General features: G+C 35.6%; 2 protein-coding genes across 2 annotated transcripts in view; one reads left to right on the forward strand and one right to left on the reverse strand.

Annotated features, from left to right (window-relative positions):
- Nucleotides 1-17,480, forward strand: part of LOC120623248 — a 273,880-nt gene that overhangs the window by 17,459 nt on the left and 238,941 nt on the right. The window lies entirely within an intron of this gene.
- The window catches only part of LOC120623496 (GTPase-activating Rap/Ran-GAP domain-like protein 3), a 101,106-nt gene that overhangs the window by 12,062 nt on the left and 71,564 nt on the right, over nt 1-17,480 (reverse strand). Inside the window, exons 10-13 of the mRNA XM_039889541.1 lie at nt 9,624-9,729; nt 4,803-4,945; nt 2,534-2,656; nt 1,176-1,335 (exon numbers count right to left, since the gene is read on the reverse strand). Of these exons, the coding sequence (XP_039745475.1) occupies nt 1,176-1,335; nt 2,534-2,656; nt 4,803-4,945; nt 9,624-9,729 (532 nt within the window). The remainder of the gene's footprint in view (nt 1-1,175; nt 1,336-2,533; nt 2,657-4,802; nt 4,946-9,623; nt 9,730-17,480) is intronic.

The raw sequence follows: 17,480 nt of genomic DNA on the forward strand, positions 1-17,480 counted from the left end.
GAACAGATTTCAGTTTTGACTGCTATTAAAATTTTATAGTGTTTGTGTTACAATCCTGCTTTACCATGTTTGGACATCTGATAAATTATTTTCTTATTATGTCCCACCATATTGCTCCATATGTATGTATGTATCCATATGTATTATAAAATTAGTATTTAGTAAGCAGAAACCGTGCTAAAGATATTTTCTTAAAACCTTGTTTTCGCTTTCGCTTTAAAGTGTTCATTTGTTTTTATATTCGCAAGCCAGTTCGAAATTTAAATAAAACCTTGGGTAGATTAACTTCTTAGTTGCCATAATCTAGAGTAAGAAATCACTCCATTTTTTAATTACACGACAGTTATTTATTTATTTATAATCTTTATTTGTTTATGTAACATGTTAAAAAAAAGAAATACATCAAGTAGTAGGATACAAAAGCGGCCTTATCGCTAAGTAGCGATCTCTGCCAGGCCTTAGGATTAGGAAAACTTTATGATGATGATGACATAATATAAGTTTACTATGTAATTCATTAAAATGATGGATGGTGGAGGCCTTTTCCTGAAGATTAACTTTAATGCATGTTAATTATTTGTATTTTTTATTTTACTTATTTTATTGTAATTTGATGTTTGATATGTATTATTTATTTATTTATTTTATATTGATTTTCATACAAGTTTTACCGGCCGCTGCTCGCCTGTAGTTAAGTATATCAATTTCGATTTATTCTGAAGAAAGTTGTCTATATAATGGCCATTTTATACTTGACTAGCGTACCCAGCCCGCTTCGCCGGGCTAGATTTTGCTTTATTTTATTGAAACAATAAACTTACATCATTAAATTTTTAATTTAAGTCTCATAATATATTAACTCATTTATATCTCGCCGTATTAATTCTCTTCTATTCTATCTATCTACCCCATGTACACCCAACAATAGAATATCATCATAGTAAATAAAAGCTGTATTTGACAGTTTGACAGTTCAAAAATAGGAGTGCTCCGATCGTCACCAAACTTTACAGGATTACTCGCCAGGTCAATCCGGAGATTCCCTGAAAGTTTCATTGAAATCGGTCCGTTTCGGAGCCTATACGGAACATACCCACACACTTCGTCTTTTATTTTATACTTGATGGGCGTGCGAGGAAAAGCAACGTTAAGAGAGGTACATTACGAGAACTCACCCATAGACACTAAGCTAGTAGGAGCATCTCCACGTAACACGGCATCGAGTTTCAAAGCTTGGCCTACATGCAGGAAGCGTTCAGTGCGTGCCGCACCAGCCCCGCCCGCCCCTGCACTTCCTGACCATACATCTGATAACGCACGACGAGAAAGCATTGGCTGAAAATGATAGGTTATATTTTGATTTGAGGAGATCCGTTTAGACATTGTTTTAATGTTACTAATAGTCATACGATATATTTACTGTCGTAAAAGGTGAGTTTTAGCTATGTATTTTTAAATTTAACTGTCACTGGATTAAAAGTTCATACGCCGGTACGTAAATACGTAAATCAATAGTTATTTAGAAATGCCAGTAAAGTTTGGTCGGTGATCGCAGTAAATGTTAGCTGTAGCAGCACTGAGGACGCTGCTGCCAGTTCCGTATTATACTTACATATAACCTTAGTTATGACACCTGCGGGAAAAGGTAAAAATAAACTTGTAGTGCAGTTTACTAGGCTGCATAAAATTAGTAATTCATTTAAGGGTAATTGTATATTCTATAACAAATTACCAGATGAAATCCTTGAGATGTCTCTCAATAAGTTCAAAGTTTACATAAAACGTAGGCTTATAGAAAAATCCTATTATAATATTGAGGATTACATGTATGATAAAAAAGCTTGGGTATGAATTGCTCTTACTTCATAGCTCAACATTAACTAGACTGTGAGATGTTGATAACAAAAAAAAAACCTGGCTAAGTTTGTTGTGGGCTCTTCTTAGACCAGGGCGCGTTTGGAGCTTTAGTTTTAAGTTAACGAATGCAGTTATCACAATCACTAATATAAGTGTAACATGTTAAATGTATGAACGCTTTATAAGTGCCTGTAATGAGGTCTACATGAATGAAACATTTTTGAATTTGAATTTTGAATTTGGAGGAGGGGTGGCAACAACTTATTTTATTTTTCATTTGAGGTTATATTTCCTGGATATATACACTGATACACTTAGTATAGCATTCCCCCGTGGCCCAAATGCAAGCTGTCAAGAACACAATTTCGAATTTTAATTATTAATTAAACGTTGATGATATATTTCACGCTGCAGCTCGCAGGTATAAAATATCAAGGAGGCCCTCCTTGATATTTTCATCCTTATCGACTCAAACCTTTGATCTCAAAAGATAATTATTAATATTTTAAAAGCGTTTATACTTCGTCTTCGGGCGCGTCACGTTATCTAGACTAGACAGCGCTTATTTTAGGTACCACCAGTCAAGGCATCACTATTTTAAACGAATTGTATTACTCAACAATTGCTTGTCTAATTGTTTTTGAATCTGGGTTGTGTACTATTTCATTGAACTTACCACTTTGTGATCCGAGCAGTGTTCTGCATATATATCTCTAATTAAAGTGTCCAAAGTTCTCTGCCTTTTCAAAGCGAATGTTGGAGTTTGAAATGCCGCCTTTTCACCGTTCATTAGCTTGACCTAAAATATAGATAAAGAATTAAACACTACGTCGCTATTAAGAAAGAGATTGCTTGAAGTTCTCTGCTGTAATTTCTTACAATCTCTTTTTCTTTACGTTTTGCATGCAATAAAGTATTTCTGCTTCTTTTTAAGTAACGCGATTTTTAAGATTTCGAATCAAACAAGAAAAGGTCCATGTAAGAGACGGGATGAATTTTAATGGACCGTTATATTTTGTTGTCATTACATTGTCTCTATCATAATTATGTGCTAGTAAATATCGGTTTATATTTGGACCGTTTGTCCACTCATTCTCACTTGGCTGATGACCTACGGCATTGATAGTAACATATTAATGTTACTGTCGTAATACGACCGAAGCCCTTCTTATTTTAGTTTAGGAAGAGACCCGTGTTCTGTAGTGGACTGGTAATGGTTTGCTAATGATGATAAGGACCGTATTAGCATAGATAATAATAGTTAATGTATCCATATTTCACAATATCGAAGCTAATAATATTGCGAGTGAACTAAATATAAATCAAAATTAAGTAAAATGAATAACTCTGCGATCCAAATAGGCTTATGACGGCCTAATTTAAGTAAATTTTACTGGAGTCGTCCTCGGATGATAATAAACACGCTTGGAAGCTATTCCCCAAAGAACTGGTGGTCGTTGAAATATAGGGTAAGAGTCAGAGGGGTGCGAACGTCGCAGCTATTGTTCAAAAGACATCGGTTTCGTAAATGGCTTAGCCGAAGATGAGTTCTTTTGTTATCTGACCAATGAACTTGCCTATGCTTACCTCACAAAATTTAAAATGCTTTATTAGAATTCTATAAGTAAAATGCAAGTTTTTCATCGCTAAAGCTCAATTAACAAACGTTTCGTATTTCTAAGTATTATTACGCACTTAATGAGTTTGAACAATTCTATGGCGTATTACGACATTCGAGTTTATTTATTATGTACTCACTCTGAACATTGATTTAATGTTACTGATTCTGAAGCTTAAAGGTTAGGGATAAAGGTTTATTAGACCTATTTAACATATTTAACCGATTTGAAAAATTCTTTAATTTTTGGATAGCCCATTTATCGAGGAAGGCAATATATATATATATATATATATATATATATATATATCATCACGCTAAGACAATAAAGAGCATAGCAATAATAAAGAATGTTTTAAAATCGGGGTTTGTTTTCCTTTTGACAGTAAGACAATGTTGTGGTTGACTTATACGCGGACGGAGTCGCGAAGGACCGCTAGTATATTTTATACATGGTATATTCTTATTGCAATGTTGGAAGTTCTATAGGACACCACTAAAAATTTATATTCTTTTAAAATAAATGATTTTAATTTCAAGTAAGGTATTTAATTCATAGTTGTAGGTTATTTGTTGTTTTCCGGTCTGCCACATGGCACATTATGGTTGAAACCGCGTATTTTTTTATTAACACTGTGTAAGTTTCCTGTCTCCTGGGATGAATACATTCCTCTAAAAGTATACTCGAAACAAGGTATGGTGCAAAAGGTTTTCATCATCAGGAATACTTTAATATCCCTTCAGCATATTACCCCCCTTTGCGTATATAAATAAATAAATATACTACGGCAATACACACATCACAATCGAACCACAAAGAAAGGGTAGCTTGTGTTATGGGTACTAAGATGACTGCTGAATATTTTTATGAATATTAATATATTATTACATAAATAATTATAATATACAGACACCCAGCCACTGAAATAAATGTACATACATGTTCATCAAAAATTTTAACAGTTGTGGGAATCGAACCCACGGCCTCGGACTCAGAAAGCAGGGTCGCTGCCCACTGCACACAACCATCGACAAACAAAATACAACAAACCTTTTATAATTTAAGTAGGTATATAATAAATATTACATTACAAAATAATATAAATATTCTTAACTGAATACGTTGCTTATAGTAAAAATATAACTAAAAAGTCAAAAGCAACTTCCTGTTTTTGTTCTTTATAAACTGAAATGCTTTTGCAAATATATTGGCAGGCAGGCACATACGTTAGTTGAATAGATGCGCCTGTCGTATGTTTACTCGGCCTACATTCGCCTGTCTATATAGATCACCAATAGCAATCGAGAAAAAATGAGATTTACTTACAAGTAGAAATTCTCTGAACAGCTGGGGGTCGTTAAAGATTGGCGGACACGGCAGCGATGGTCCAAATGGTGGTACCGTATCGTCTGTGTACACGCTCAATCTATACCCTTCGCCTTCCACCTCTGATACCACAGCGAATATATCTGGTTCATTTGTAAGGAAATATTTAAATTTAGAAGATAACTAGAACCGTTATATCTATAGATACAATGTTCAACAATGTTCAATTAAGAAAACAAACAGAACCGGTCTATCTATAGACAGGGCAATTTACGTTCGTTTCCTATATTCAATTTATTTCCAATAAATCTGTAAGTACTTAACACCGTTAGATTATTTGTTAAAAAAGTAGGTAGTTATGAACTTTTAAATAACAATAACGTTATACATTATATATTTTTTAACATTTCATAGATATTTTTTTAATATAAAAGCAATCTATCTAAAGTTGAGTACAGTAAACATACTTTTTTAAATTATAATAACAACTTAGGTACTACATACTATGTTGTCCTATACAAAATGTAGTAAGAAAAGTATCCGGCATTTGTTTTTGACTGATTATCTCTCTATGTGTTGAAGGTTTACAGAATACAATCATAATATGTTCTTAGTTAAAAAAATATTTTCCGTCACTATGATTTATCACTATTTAGTAGACTTATTGATTAAATAATATATGTTACTTTGTAAGCTCACTGAGATAAATACTTATTATCTACTTCCACTTAATAATTGAAAACTTATCTTTCACTATTTGACAAACTGACATCCATTTAAATAGTATACTAAGTGTTCAAAAGAAATACTTACTTGATTTCTTTTAGGTTTTAAGTAAAAGTATCTTTTTCAGTCATAAAGTTCAAAGAATAAAAAATTCAACATAAATAACAATGTCATCATCATCAATTGCATTTTTTCCATATCTCGTTGAGGCTGTGCTGCGAGTTTGAATGAAAACCTTAAATTAGCACAATGGTTATTCCCATATATATTTTATGAAAGAGCTCTCAAATTAGTTGTTGAGTATTGACGCAAGTGTACCGAGTACCAAACGTTGCATGCGGACAAATTCGTATTCAATTATTGTTTGTGCCGGCTCACAGTGTTCACGTAGGTACATTGCAAACTCGCTATAAATAAGTACCGTAAAGCTTTTATTGAAATATTCAATAATTTAAAGCCATATATCGCATGCCTTGTAATGAAGCTTTTGTTCTGAAGCCCTAGTATAATTTCTCAACGTGATATTTTATTTTATTTTGTTTATTTCTTTTATTAAGAGCACTAACATCATGAATATTACACGTTTTAAAATATAGCACACACACAAAAACATGGGCTGATATGCACGTCAATTACAAGTGCGCATAGCATTGACAAAGCGTTATGTAAACTTAATAGGAGTAAATCTGTCCTTAACAGCTCTCCGTTAAACGGGATTTTGAACGCTAAACTACTAACTCTGTCTGGTGTGAGACTGAACAAACACAACACAAGAATTGTACCTACATCATGATTCGTAGTCACTAGACCAACGAGGCAGCAAGGTAACAGGCGTAGACTAAAATCCTAAAGTTCGGAAGTTTAAATCGCACCCATTGGACTATAGTCACACTCAATCCTAGCACAAGCCATACGCTTAGTCGGAGGGGAAAATATTGCCATATCTTTAACGCTAACATAAAAAGCGTTTGCTGAATGCCCGGCGATATCGAATATTCCGAAATGAACTCTACATATTTAAATACTTACGTTCGGTTTTAAATTTGTTGCTCTGGTAATTTCGATAAATTTCCAGACCGATGGTCATGTAATTTTTCATCCAGTATCGAGTATGCGTACCAATGAATCGTATCACTTTCATCATTGTGACATCTCTGATCGAAGGGGATGCAAACACTACGCGGCAGTGTTATTTTTTTTGTTGTCGTCAAAGAGATAACCTCACGAAGACAACATTTTCAACAAATGAATTTGTCCATACTATAAATAATAAATAAATAAATATAATAAGACAATATAAACATCGCCACCTGGCCCTAAAGTAAGCGTAGCTTGTGTTATGGGTACTAAGATGACTGATGAATAATTTTATGAATAATGTACATAAATACTTATAACATACAGATAAACACCCAGCAACATTTTCCAGTTTTGGGAATCGAACCCACGGCCTTGGAATCAAATGCAGGGTCTCTGCCCACTGCGCCAATCGGCCGACAAACTATGTATGTATATTCTCAGTTGTTAAAAATAAACTCCGAAGTATACATGTTTAAAAGCATTAAGTACCGCAATAATCAACAAAACAACTTAACAGAGTCCAAATTGGATAAACTATCTAGTCTGGGTCGCACGGTTTATTGCTTTACTCAGACTAATGTAAAAGGCCGGATGTGGATGTGTAGACAGAGACAGATTCATCAGCTACGATATGGGGAGAGTGAAAATACGGGACATTTGTTGTCCGGACAGCCATTCGGTTAGATAGAGTACTGCAGGGTGCTCTGGGAAATACATTAATTACGACATAGCTTTCTAACGTGTATCTCGTTTCATGATACATTTAAAACAGGAAAGTGTAATTTTTTTTTTAATGCAGTGGAACCTGTTTATTTTAATTTCATTATTTATTGGTATTATATTGTTATTTGACATCTTGTTTGGTTTATTATGAGTATGTTTGGCCTCTGGCTGTATTCTTTATTACCAAATAAAAATAATTATTTCTAACTTTAAATTGGACTTTTGCAACGATAGTAACATATTTTTTATTACAAGTTGTTTTTATAGAAGTATTAAAACTTTGGGATTATGTTTAGTTTAATGAGGGTGGTGCCCAACCCAATACGATATATGCACTAAATGAGTCCAAGCCCAACTGTGTCAAAGACAGGAGCTCCGAATTTTGGCTCTTGCCTTACTTCCGTGCTTTGGAATTAGGCGGATGAAGTCGAGTGAACCAAAATCAATAAAACGGTCCAACGTCTAAAACAAAAAATTGTCTTCTTCTTCTTGCCCTTATCTAACGTTACGTAGAGTTACCACAATATGGCTTCTACGATCTTGAAGATAGACTTGTTGTTTTGATTTTGGCGTAGTTTTACGACCGACTGCCTGTTCGACGTCAACTCTCCTTGGAAACGTTTCGTTGATGAAAAAACCGAGCCTTTGGATTAAAAGAGGGTAGGGTTGTAGGGTAGCGGTGATAGCCAAGTGGATGGACTTCACTTTCGAGAGGGTGAGTTCGAATCTCGGCACGCACCTCTAACGTGTCACGTGCGTTTTAAGCAATTAACATATCACTTGCTTCAACGGTAAAGGAAAACATCGTGAGGAAACCTGCATACCTGAGAGTTCTCCATAATGTTCTCAAAGGTGTGTGAAGTCCACCAATCTGCACTGGGCCAGCGTGGTCGACTACGGCCTTAATCCCTTCTCATTATGGGAGGATACCCGTGCCCTGTAGTGGGTCGGCAATGGGATGGTATGATGAAGGCTGTAAGCCCCTTTCAGTCATCAACTCAGCCACTAAACATCGGCATGATATCATTCGACAAAGTAATTATACTAAATAGAAAAGAATCACGAAAATCGATCAAGTATGCTAGAAAAGATCGGCGGTCATATTTTAAAAAATACGCCGATTATTTAAAGCAATTTCAAGTACAGCGATGTAAGGTATTTGTGTGGCTGTTTATATACTTCTTGATTTACATGTCAACTGTTATCATACAACCGATATATTTAAAAGCTACCTAAATATGCTACGTGGTATTCTATTAAACGACTTCATCTCAATTCAATAAATCGCGCGCAATATGGAAGTCGATATTTCATCAAACTTCTACAAAGCTGCTTGTTGCTTATTGCGAATCGAGATTCTTGGCACGTGTATGACTATATGCCACATGTATAGAAAATTGCACAATATTTTGCCTTAAATAAAATTTATTCATGCAAACATAATTTTGTTGCATTGTACTCCCACTTGAACTGCCTCGTTGGTCTTGAGGTTAGTATTTTTGATTAAGGATCACAAGTTTGGGGTTCGATTCTCGAGTCCACAAAAATTTAGCATAATCTGGATAGTAAAATTCAAAAACCTCTTTGTCCTTTTACATTACTTATGATGTTTCATTTTGAGTTACGAGATAACTATATTCGTTAACTTAGAACTAAAGCTAGGCGTGTTCCAAACGCGCTCTGGTCTATGAAGACTCCACAACCAAATTAGCTGGTTTTTTTGTTATCACCATCTCACAGGGCAATTCACATCTAAGCTTTTTTATCGTTTATCTATATAGTTACTATCCAGCCTATATGGAAAAATTACGTAAAAATTTTCTCTAAATATATCTCTAAAATCTCCTTAGTCGTTCACTCTTGACAGAGTGATCGTGGTTGACGATGATACATTTTCTTTGGCTACAGCAGCCCCCGAGATGCGCCTCCACTTATTATGGTCTTCAGCGTATCGGGAACATTAGACTATGAAGCTTTGTGTTGCAGCTTTTATTATGTCTGTCCAACGCGTGGGTGATCGACCGCGTGACCGTTTGCCTACCACTTTCCCCTGGACGATGAGTCGTTCCATGGAGTGTTTATTCCTTGTTATATGTCCAAAGAACTTGAGGATTAATATCTGCACAGTCGACGATAAACTCTCTTTGACTTTTAGTTCCTCCATCGACAAGTTGAGAGTTGAACGATATCTACAATATTAGTAGATAATTTGAAATCCGGGTGTGAAATTTCTACTAGATTCGTCCCTTTTATACAGGTCAGTTAAATCACATTGAAATATTCAAAGGATACGTGTAAAGTGGCTCTTGACGCACTGCGGATTGAATGTGTTATGGGTAGAGTCTTCAGTGAACACGATGTTTACTATATCGTTGCCGATGTGCCGCTTCCTCTCCAACTGTAACATTACCAAGTAAAAAAGACGCGTGATTAGATTTGGTACACAAGTTACCTCATTTAACATGTTAACTAGCAAATAAAGAAACACACTTACACCTATATTTTATTAAAAACTATTAGTGTGCTACATCAAACAGCTAGTAATGGCCCTACGTACTCTCCGTCCTTTTAACTAGCTCTATGCTAAAAATCATGTTGATTGGTTGCTAAGTTAAGTTAAAAACACACTTCTATTAATGAATACACTTTTATTGTTCACCACACGAACATATAGAAAAATTTAAGATAAAAGTTACTTTTTTACTAACATTGAAAAGGCGAAACAACACAACACTTTAACCTATTGAATTCCACTGCTGGACATAGGTCTTTTGTAAGGAGTTCCAAATACCACGGTCTTGTACCGCTTGAGTTCAGTGGCTCCCAGCGACTCGCTTGATGCCATCCGTCTACCTCTTCGGGGTCGCCATTCCAGCACCTCGGGACCCTAACGGCCATCGGTTCTCCGAGCTATGTGCCCTACTTATAATACTTACTTACTTATACTATGAATGCGAAAGTGTGTTTGTCTTGTTGTTTGTCATTCTTTCAACCTCTAACCAAGCAAACAATAAACATGATTTTTGGCATAGAGTTAGCTGAAAGGACGGAAAGTACTATGTAACTCTCCGTTACTTTTAATGCTGACAAAGAACACAGGCAACAGCTATTATTCGAACAGAATATATTAGTGTAGACTTATTAAATTTGGACTTATAAATAATTCACTGAAGACTGAAACTTTGAAGCAGTTTTTATTATTAAACTTAATCTAACAAGGTATCTTCGTTAGGTGGATCTATGAGTAACTTGATGTAGATGTGTGTGAGGTACGAAAACGTTCCCGTAACCCAGCCTCGAGACAACGATTTGGAACACAGTGGGGTTTTTGTTAATAAGAGTCCGATATACCACTGCTATTCCCAAGGAATCAGGAGTCAATTATGAAATTTAAAGATAAACGTCGCAAAAACAGCTTATGCAATATTCCCAAATTCTGCACTTCCTTTTCACAAAAAATTTTCTGTTTCCTTGGTAGCATCATATACAATAAGGCCAATAAAATTCTTTCCGTTCACTCACTATCATCCTATAGATGTAAAAAGCAGGTCCATGACTGGCTTCTTGCGCTGGATTATGATAGCACAGAAAATCTACTATCCATTCAAAAATGACATTATCTCACATGTACCTTGTACTACATAAATCCATGACACTTCCCCCACACATCCACCCACACACACATACACTTTATTTTCCTCACGAACACGCACGCAGCACCTACACGCACGCACATACGTTCACACACACACACACACATACACTCATGCACACACTTATACACACCCGTACGCACATACATCCACTTACTGCATTACCCTGTTAAATCATTTAAATCACCATTTAATTACCCAATCTCCAAAAATAAACATTTTATTTATTTTTCTTTAATATTTTTGCATGTTGCATGTTAAATCTATATCCAAAATAAAATATACTTGTCGTAGTCTTATGTTATTGTATCAAAAATTATATAGGGGAGTGCACTGATATCTATAGTACGAGTTTTTACTCAGATTAGGTACCAGTGATTCAACCATACATAGTACTGAGCTATGATTTCTGTCACAATTTAATAATCGTGCGAATAAATGATTTTATTATTATTATTATTCCCAAGGAATGAAAAAAAAGGTCAAGTGCGATTCGGACTCGTGGACGTAGGGTTCCGTACCATTATACAAAAAAACAGCAAAAAAAATAATAATTTCAGTTGCATGGGAGTCCGCTAAAATATTTATTTTACTGTTTTTTAGTGTTTGTTATTATAATAGCAACCAAAATAAATTATCTGTGAAAAATTTCTAGTTTATAATTAGCACGGTTCATGAGATACAGCGGTGACGGACGGAGCGTAGTCTTAGGTAATACGATCCCGTTTTACCTTTTGGGTAGGTACGGAACCCCAAAAGAGTTATCTTTAAAATAATTGAGTCTTTTTGCAGTTAATAGAATTGGCCTAGTATTTAAAAATAATAATTTCGCGGTATTTCAAAATTCAAAAATTCAAAATTCAAAATTCATTTATTTCAAGTAGGCCTAATACAAGCACTTTTGAAACGTCAAGTCTGTCCGTGTGTAGTGACTCTACCACCGGTTCGGAAGGCAGATTCTACCGAGAAGAAGCCGGCAAGAAACTCAGCAGTTGCTCTTTTCCAACATCAAAAATTTACATTTTATATTTTAACATTCATTTTTCTATCTTGTGAGAGATGAAAGCGGAGCCGGATGCTTCCAAGCAACCTTGTCATTAAGAAACTCATCAATTGTATAATAACCTCGCTGTAATAAATGTGTTTTAACACATTCTTTAAACTTATGGATTGGTAGGTCCAAAATTACCTTAGGAATCATATTATAAAAGCGTATACTCAATCCCACAAATGACTTCTGCACCTTTCGCAGACGATATGCAGATGTCACTAATTTATGACCATTTCTTGTAAGTCGACTGTTTATATCCACTTTTTGTTTATAAAGACTAATATGTTGTCTTACAAATACTATATTGTTATAAATGTATTGTGAGGCTACCGTAAGTATACCAATTTCTTTAAATTTTTCACGGAGGGATTCACGTGATTTAAGTTTATATATTGACCGTACAGCTCTTTTCTGCAATATGAATATAGTTTCAATATCAGCAGCTTTGCCCCATAATAAGATCCCGTAAGACATCACACTATGAAAGTACGCGAAGTAAACAAGTCTTGCTGTTTCTACGTCAGTAATCTGTCTAATTTTCCTGACGGCGTAGGCAGCCGAGCTTAGTTTACCTGCTAGTGTATCTATATGGGTACCCCACTGAAGCTTACAATCCAAGGTCATGCCCAGAAAAACTGTGGAATCTTCCATTTTTAGTGATTCTCCATTTATTATTATATTTTTATTAACTTTCTTTACATTTGGTAAAATAAATTCCACACACTTAGTTTTTTTTGCATTTAAAAGTAAATTATTGACAGTAAACCAGTGCGACACATGCGACATAGCACGGCTTACATCGTCAGAGTTGTCTCTACCTCTATTTGACGATGTAAGTTACGCGGTATGGGATCTTAAAATTGGACCGTACCAAAGAGTCGAACCATAATAAACCTCGTAGCTTGAACTCGCCTTTCAATTATTCGTAGGGAAACTAACAGCCTGCGGTCTTGGCGACTATGTAAAGTCGCCAAAGCCGCGCGGTTCAAGTCGGTAGGCCGGCTTTGTTACGTAATCCTTGGTATCACGAAAGCTAGCTTTTAGCTTTTATATTGTAAAATGAGTTAACGTGATATATTACGACGGCCGATTGGCGCAGCGGGCAGCGACCCTACTTTCAGAGTCAAAGCTGTGGGTTCGATTCCACAACTGGAAAATGTTTGGATGATGAACATGAATGTTCTTCAGTTTCTGGGTATTTATTTATAAATTATAAGTATTTATGTATATTATTATTAAAAAAATTGATCAATCATTACAGTACCCACAACACAAGCTACGCTTACTTTGGAGCTGTAAAGGTGGCGATGTATGTATTGTCGTAGTCTATTTATTTATATTTCGTAACGTACGTACTTTAAGACAAATATATTTTTAAGGTGCAATTGAAGCCTACTAGTTAAAATTGTATACGTTGTTTTGTTATTTTTTCTTTTTGTTCTATGTACTTTTTGTGCTGTGCAATAAAAGTATATTCATTCATTCATTCATACGTTATTGACTTCTCTTAAAATGTCAGATGACATTATTATAGGTAGTTATGACATGTATATTAAAGTAAGTGAAATTCACTTATTGCCTCGAAACGCGTTTGCTAACTTGGCCTGGTAAGAAAGATGGCTAGCAACCTGGTTGATGATTACTCTAACCAGGTTGCTAGTTTAAACTGACAGTGGAGATGGTGATAACAAAAAGGACACCCGGTTAAGTTGGTTCTGGGTTTCTTCTTAGACCAGTGCGCATTTGGAAGCCTCGTAGCTTTAGTTTTAAGTTTTCTAATGTAGTCATCGCCATCATTTAATTAACATGTACACATGTTTTGTAACGTAGGCATCAAAAGCGGTGATAACCCAGTGGGTAGGACTTCGTAATCACTTCCGGGGGGTCGACTTCAACCCCAGCACGCATGTCTAACTCTATCTTTAACAGACAAGGAAAACATCGTGAGGACACCTGCATGCCTAAGAGTACTCCATAATGTTCTCAAAGGCGTGTGGAGTCCACCAATCCGCACTGGGCCAGCGTGGTGAACTACGGCTTAGATATTTTAGTACTTTTCTGCAGGAACCCTTTTAAAATGTATCCCATTCCCGTCTCCAGTATTCAAACTATTTATACCTATGCCAATTTTTTTACAATCCCACTTTTATCAGCTTTTTCGGGATGAATATTTTCCTATACCCATCTCTTTCACTTTTATATTATTTTAGTATGGTTACAAAGTACCTAACGTTAACTGTCCGCACAACCTCATTTACATTATTATCTAAAACTAAAATCAAGCGCCAGTTTTTATTTTATCAAGCGTTTTAAATCGGATCTTACTGTAACTGGCATTAACATAGAATCCATTATGGAACAGCTACGGATCTCAAGCAATCTCACAAATTAGTTCATGCAAATGACCTACACCTACGCGTTTAAATGTGGTACATATTCGTTTCAATATGCTGATTAGGTAATCGTCAAGTGTCAGTTAATTGCATAAACGTCATATGTATTAGGTAAATAGCATACTTGCTATTTACTTAGTAAATAATAATGGGTGGCTAGTTACCACCCAACTGACAAAGATGTGCCACTACGCGATTTAGCGTTTGGGTGCGATGTCGCGTAGAAACCGATAAGAGGGGTATGACTACTATACTCCATAACAGGTTAGTCCGCTACGATCTTAGACTGTATCATCCTTACCACCAGGTGAGATTGCAGTCAAGTGCAAACTTGTAGTAAAATTAAAAAAAAAAATATATTTTTTTCTTCTCGTATATTCTGAAGAAGCCTTAAATGAGAAGACGCTAAGGCCTTAATCCAACACGCCAGTGCGGCTGATGAGAGCATTATAGGGAACTCTCAGGCATGCAGGTTTCCCCACACTCCGTTTAAGCAAGATATTTTTTGATCGCTTTAAACGCATAAAACTTAGAAAAGTTAGAGTTGCGTGAATTCGAACTCGGGCCCCCGAAAGTGAAGCCGAAGTCCTACTCACTGATTAATTATAGAAACGGTTTTTATTTCATAATTATCAAATTTATAATTTTTGGAAGGGCAACTAATTTGGTCTTGATAACATTTGGTGTTCCTACCTACTAGTAGTAGAGTCTAGCAACTGCCTAGTTTGTGTAATTGTGAGTGAGCGATAGTATTGGGTTTTTCTATCAAGCAATTCTTAGTATCATCCCGGAGTTTGGAATTGGCAGTGATTCAGCGCTTTCATTTCGTTTCATCAGCACTTCTAACTTTTGTAAGTTATATGCGTTTTAAGCCATAAAACATTGTGAGGCAACCTGCATACCTGAGAGTATACTGCATACTTCTCCATAAAGTTCTCAAAGGTGTGTGAATTCCACCAATCCGCATTCCCTTCAAATTGTGGGAAGAGACCCGTGCCCTGTAGTGGGCCGGTAAGGGGTAGATGCGACGAGGCTAATTTAAAATTAAAATTTGCCAGCTTCTATATTTATAGAAATAATGATATAGCACGGAAGTAAATTTAGGCAGTTATAGAATATGTAAATATAAGCCTTTGCCTCTGGATGGATCGACAAGCTAAATAAATTAATTGACTATTGCAATTAAGTCGTCGACGATCGGTCACACGTGACACACGTTACACAGTTACGCACATATTTTTCTATAGTAACTACCTACCTATCAACAATGTCTAAGTGTGACATTTGCAAAAAATCGATTACTAAATCTCTTCCTGGATTAGAGTGCAGCAAGTGTGAAAAAATTGTGCATCTCAACACCAGATGTAGTGGTTTAAGCAATAAACAGATCACCGCACTTAAAGCAGCCTCCAGCTTAGAGTGGACCTGCCTGGAATGCCAACGGGAATCACCGCGGCGTAACTCATCCATCATCATCCCGGAAGAAGACGATGAAGAAGAAGAAACGCCTGTTCAAATTAACGCAAAGAACCTGTTGAGCAACATAAGCAGAGAGGTTGAAAAGGCAATCAGAAGTGAGATGCGTGAACTTAATGAGTCTTTGCAGTTTCATAGCGCAAAATTAGACGAGGTAGTGGGGTGTATTGATGCGTTTAAACAAACCATTAAAAACCTCGAGAAGAAAAATGTGGAATTAACGAATAAAAATAATAACCTTGAAACACGTGTTGGAGCCCTCGAGCAACAACTACAGGAATTGGAGCAAGAAAAGCTTATTGATTGTGTAGAAATAGCAAATGTCCCCTATCAGAGTATGGATGCGGATATCAAATTAGTAGAAAAGGTGGCATTAAAGCTACAACAGTCAATAGAAGGAATAAAAAGCTTACGTAGACTACAAGGGAGGAAAGATCAACCTCCTAATATTAAAGTGGAGCTACAGGACGAAAATACTCAAGTAAAATGGATAATGGCTGCTAAAAACATTAAAACTACGGTAGCGGATATTTGCCCCTCAGAGAAAAATAATAAGGATATAGTTTATATCAATGAAGCAATGACGAAAAATAACAAAAAAATATTGTGGATGGCAAAGCAAGAGTTGAAAACCAATCAGAGATTCAAGTACGTATGGTTCAAACAAGGTTTCGTTAAGGCACGCAAAGATGACGACTCAAAAACATATACATTAAAAACGATGGCAGATTTAAATGGCCTTATCAACATTAAAAATAAAGGACCCAATTCTTAAGTTACTCTTACATCACTCTTAAACAAGTTAAATAGCTACGCTTCAATATGGACAGTGCACTTAATAATATTTATGAATTATCAGACTGTTTAAACATTAACGAATTTCTTGGTAGTATTCCGAATATGAATGTAAGCTTAGTGTGTATACATTTTAACATCAGATCCATTATAAAAAACTTTAACTCGCTTGAACAGTGTATATTTACTTCAAAGAAGTGTATCGATGTTATTATTATCACAGAGGCTAATATCTCTGATAATATAAGTTGCCTATATCATATGAATGGTTACCAAATGTTCACAGCTTTAAGAAAGTCAAGAAGTGGTGGTGGCATTATCATCTACGTAAGTAACAAACATAAATGCACCATAACAAATGTAACATCTAAAAGCTTTGAAAACATATTACTTACTATAACCACTACATCTAACTACACTGCGAACATTTGTGCTGTATACCGTCCTCCTAATTTAAGTAAAAAGCTTTTTATTGACGATCTTCTTTCTACTATTGAAAAATGTACAAAAACCACAGATTTTTTCTTACTAGGCGATATCAACATTAATTTGAGTATAGACAACCCTGTAAAACATAAATATAACAATATGTTGCATAGTATGGGTCTTGTGTGCGGAATCACTGCACATACACGGATAGAAATAACTAACGGCAAAGTATGCAAATCATGTATAGACCACATCTATGCACGATCCCGCACACAAGATCTATACACTGCGGCGATCGGTACGATACTGGCGGACCACCGGGCTGTAATACTTGCTTGCCTCGGTCCTCATT

This window comes from Pararge aegeria, chromosome 4 (assembly GCF_905163445.1).
Source record: "Pararge aegeria chromosome 4, ilParAegt1.1, whole genome shotgun sequence".
Classification (NCBI taxonomy): Eukaryota; Metazoa; Arthropoda; class Insecta; order Lepidoptera; family Nymphalidae; genus Pararge; species Pararge aegeria.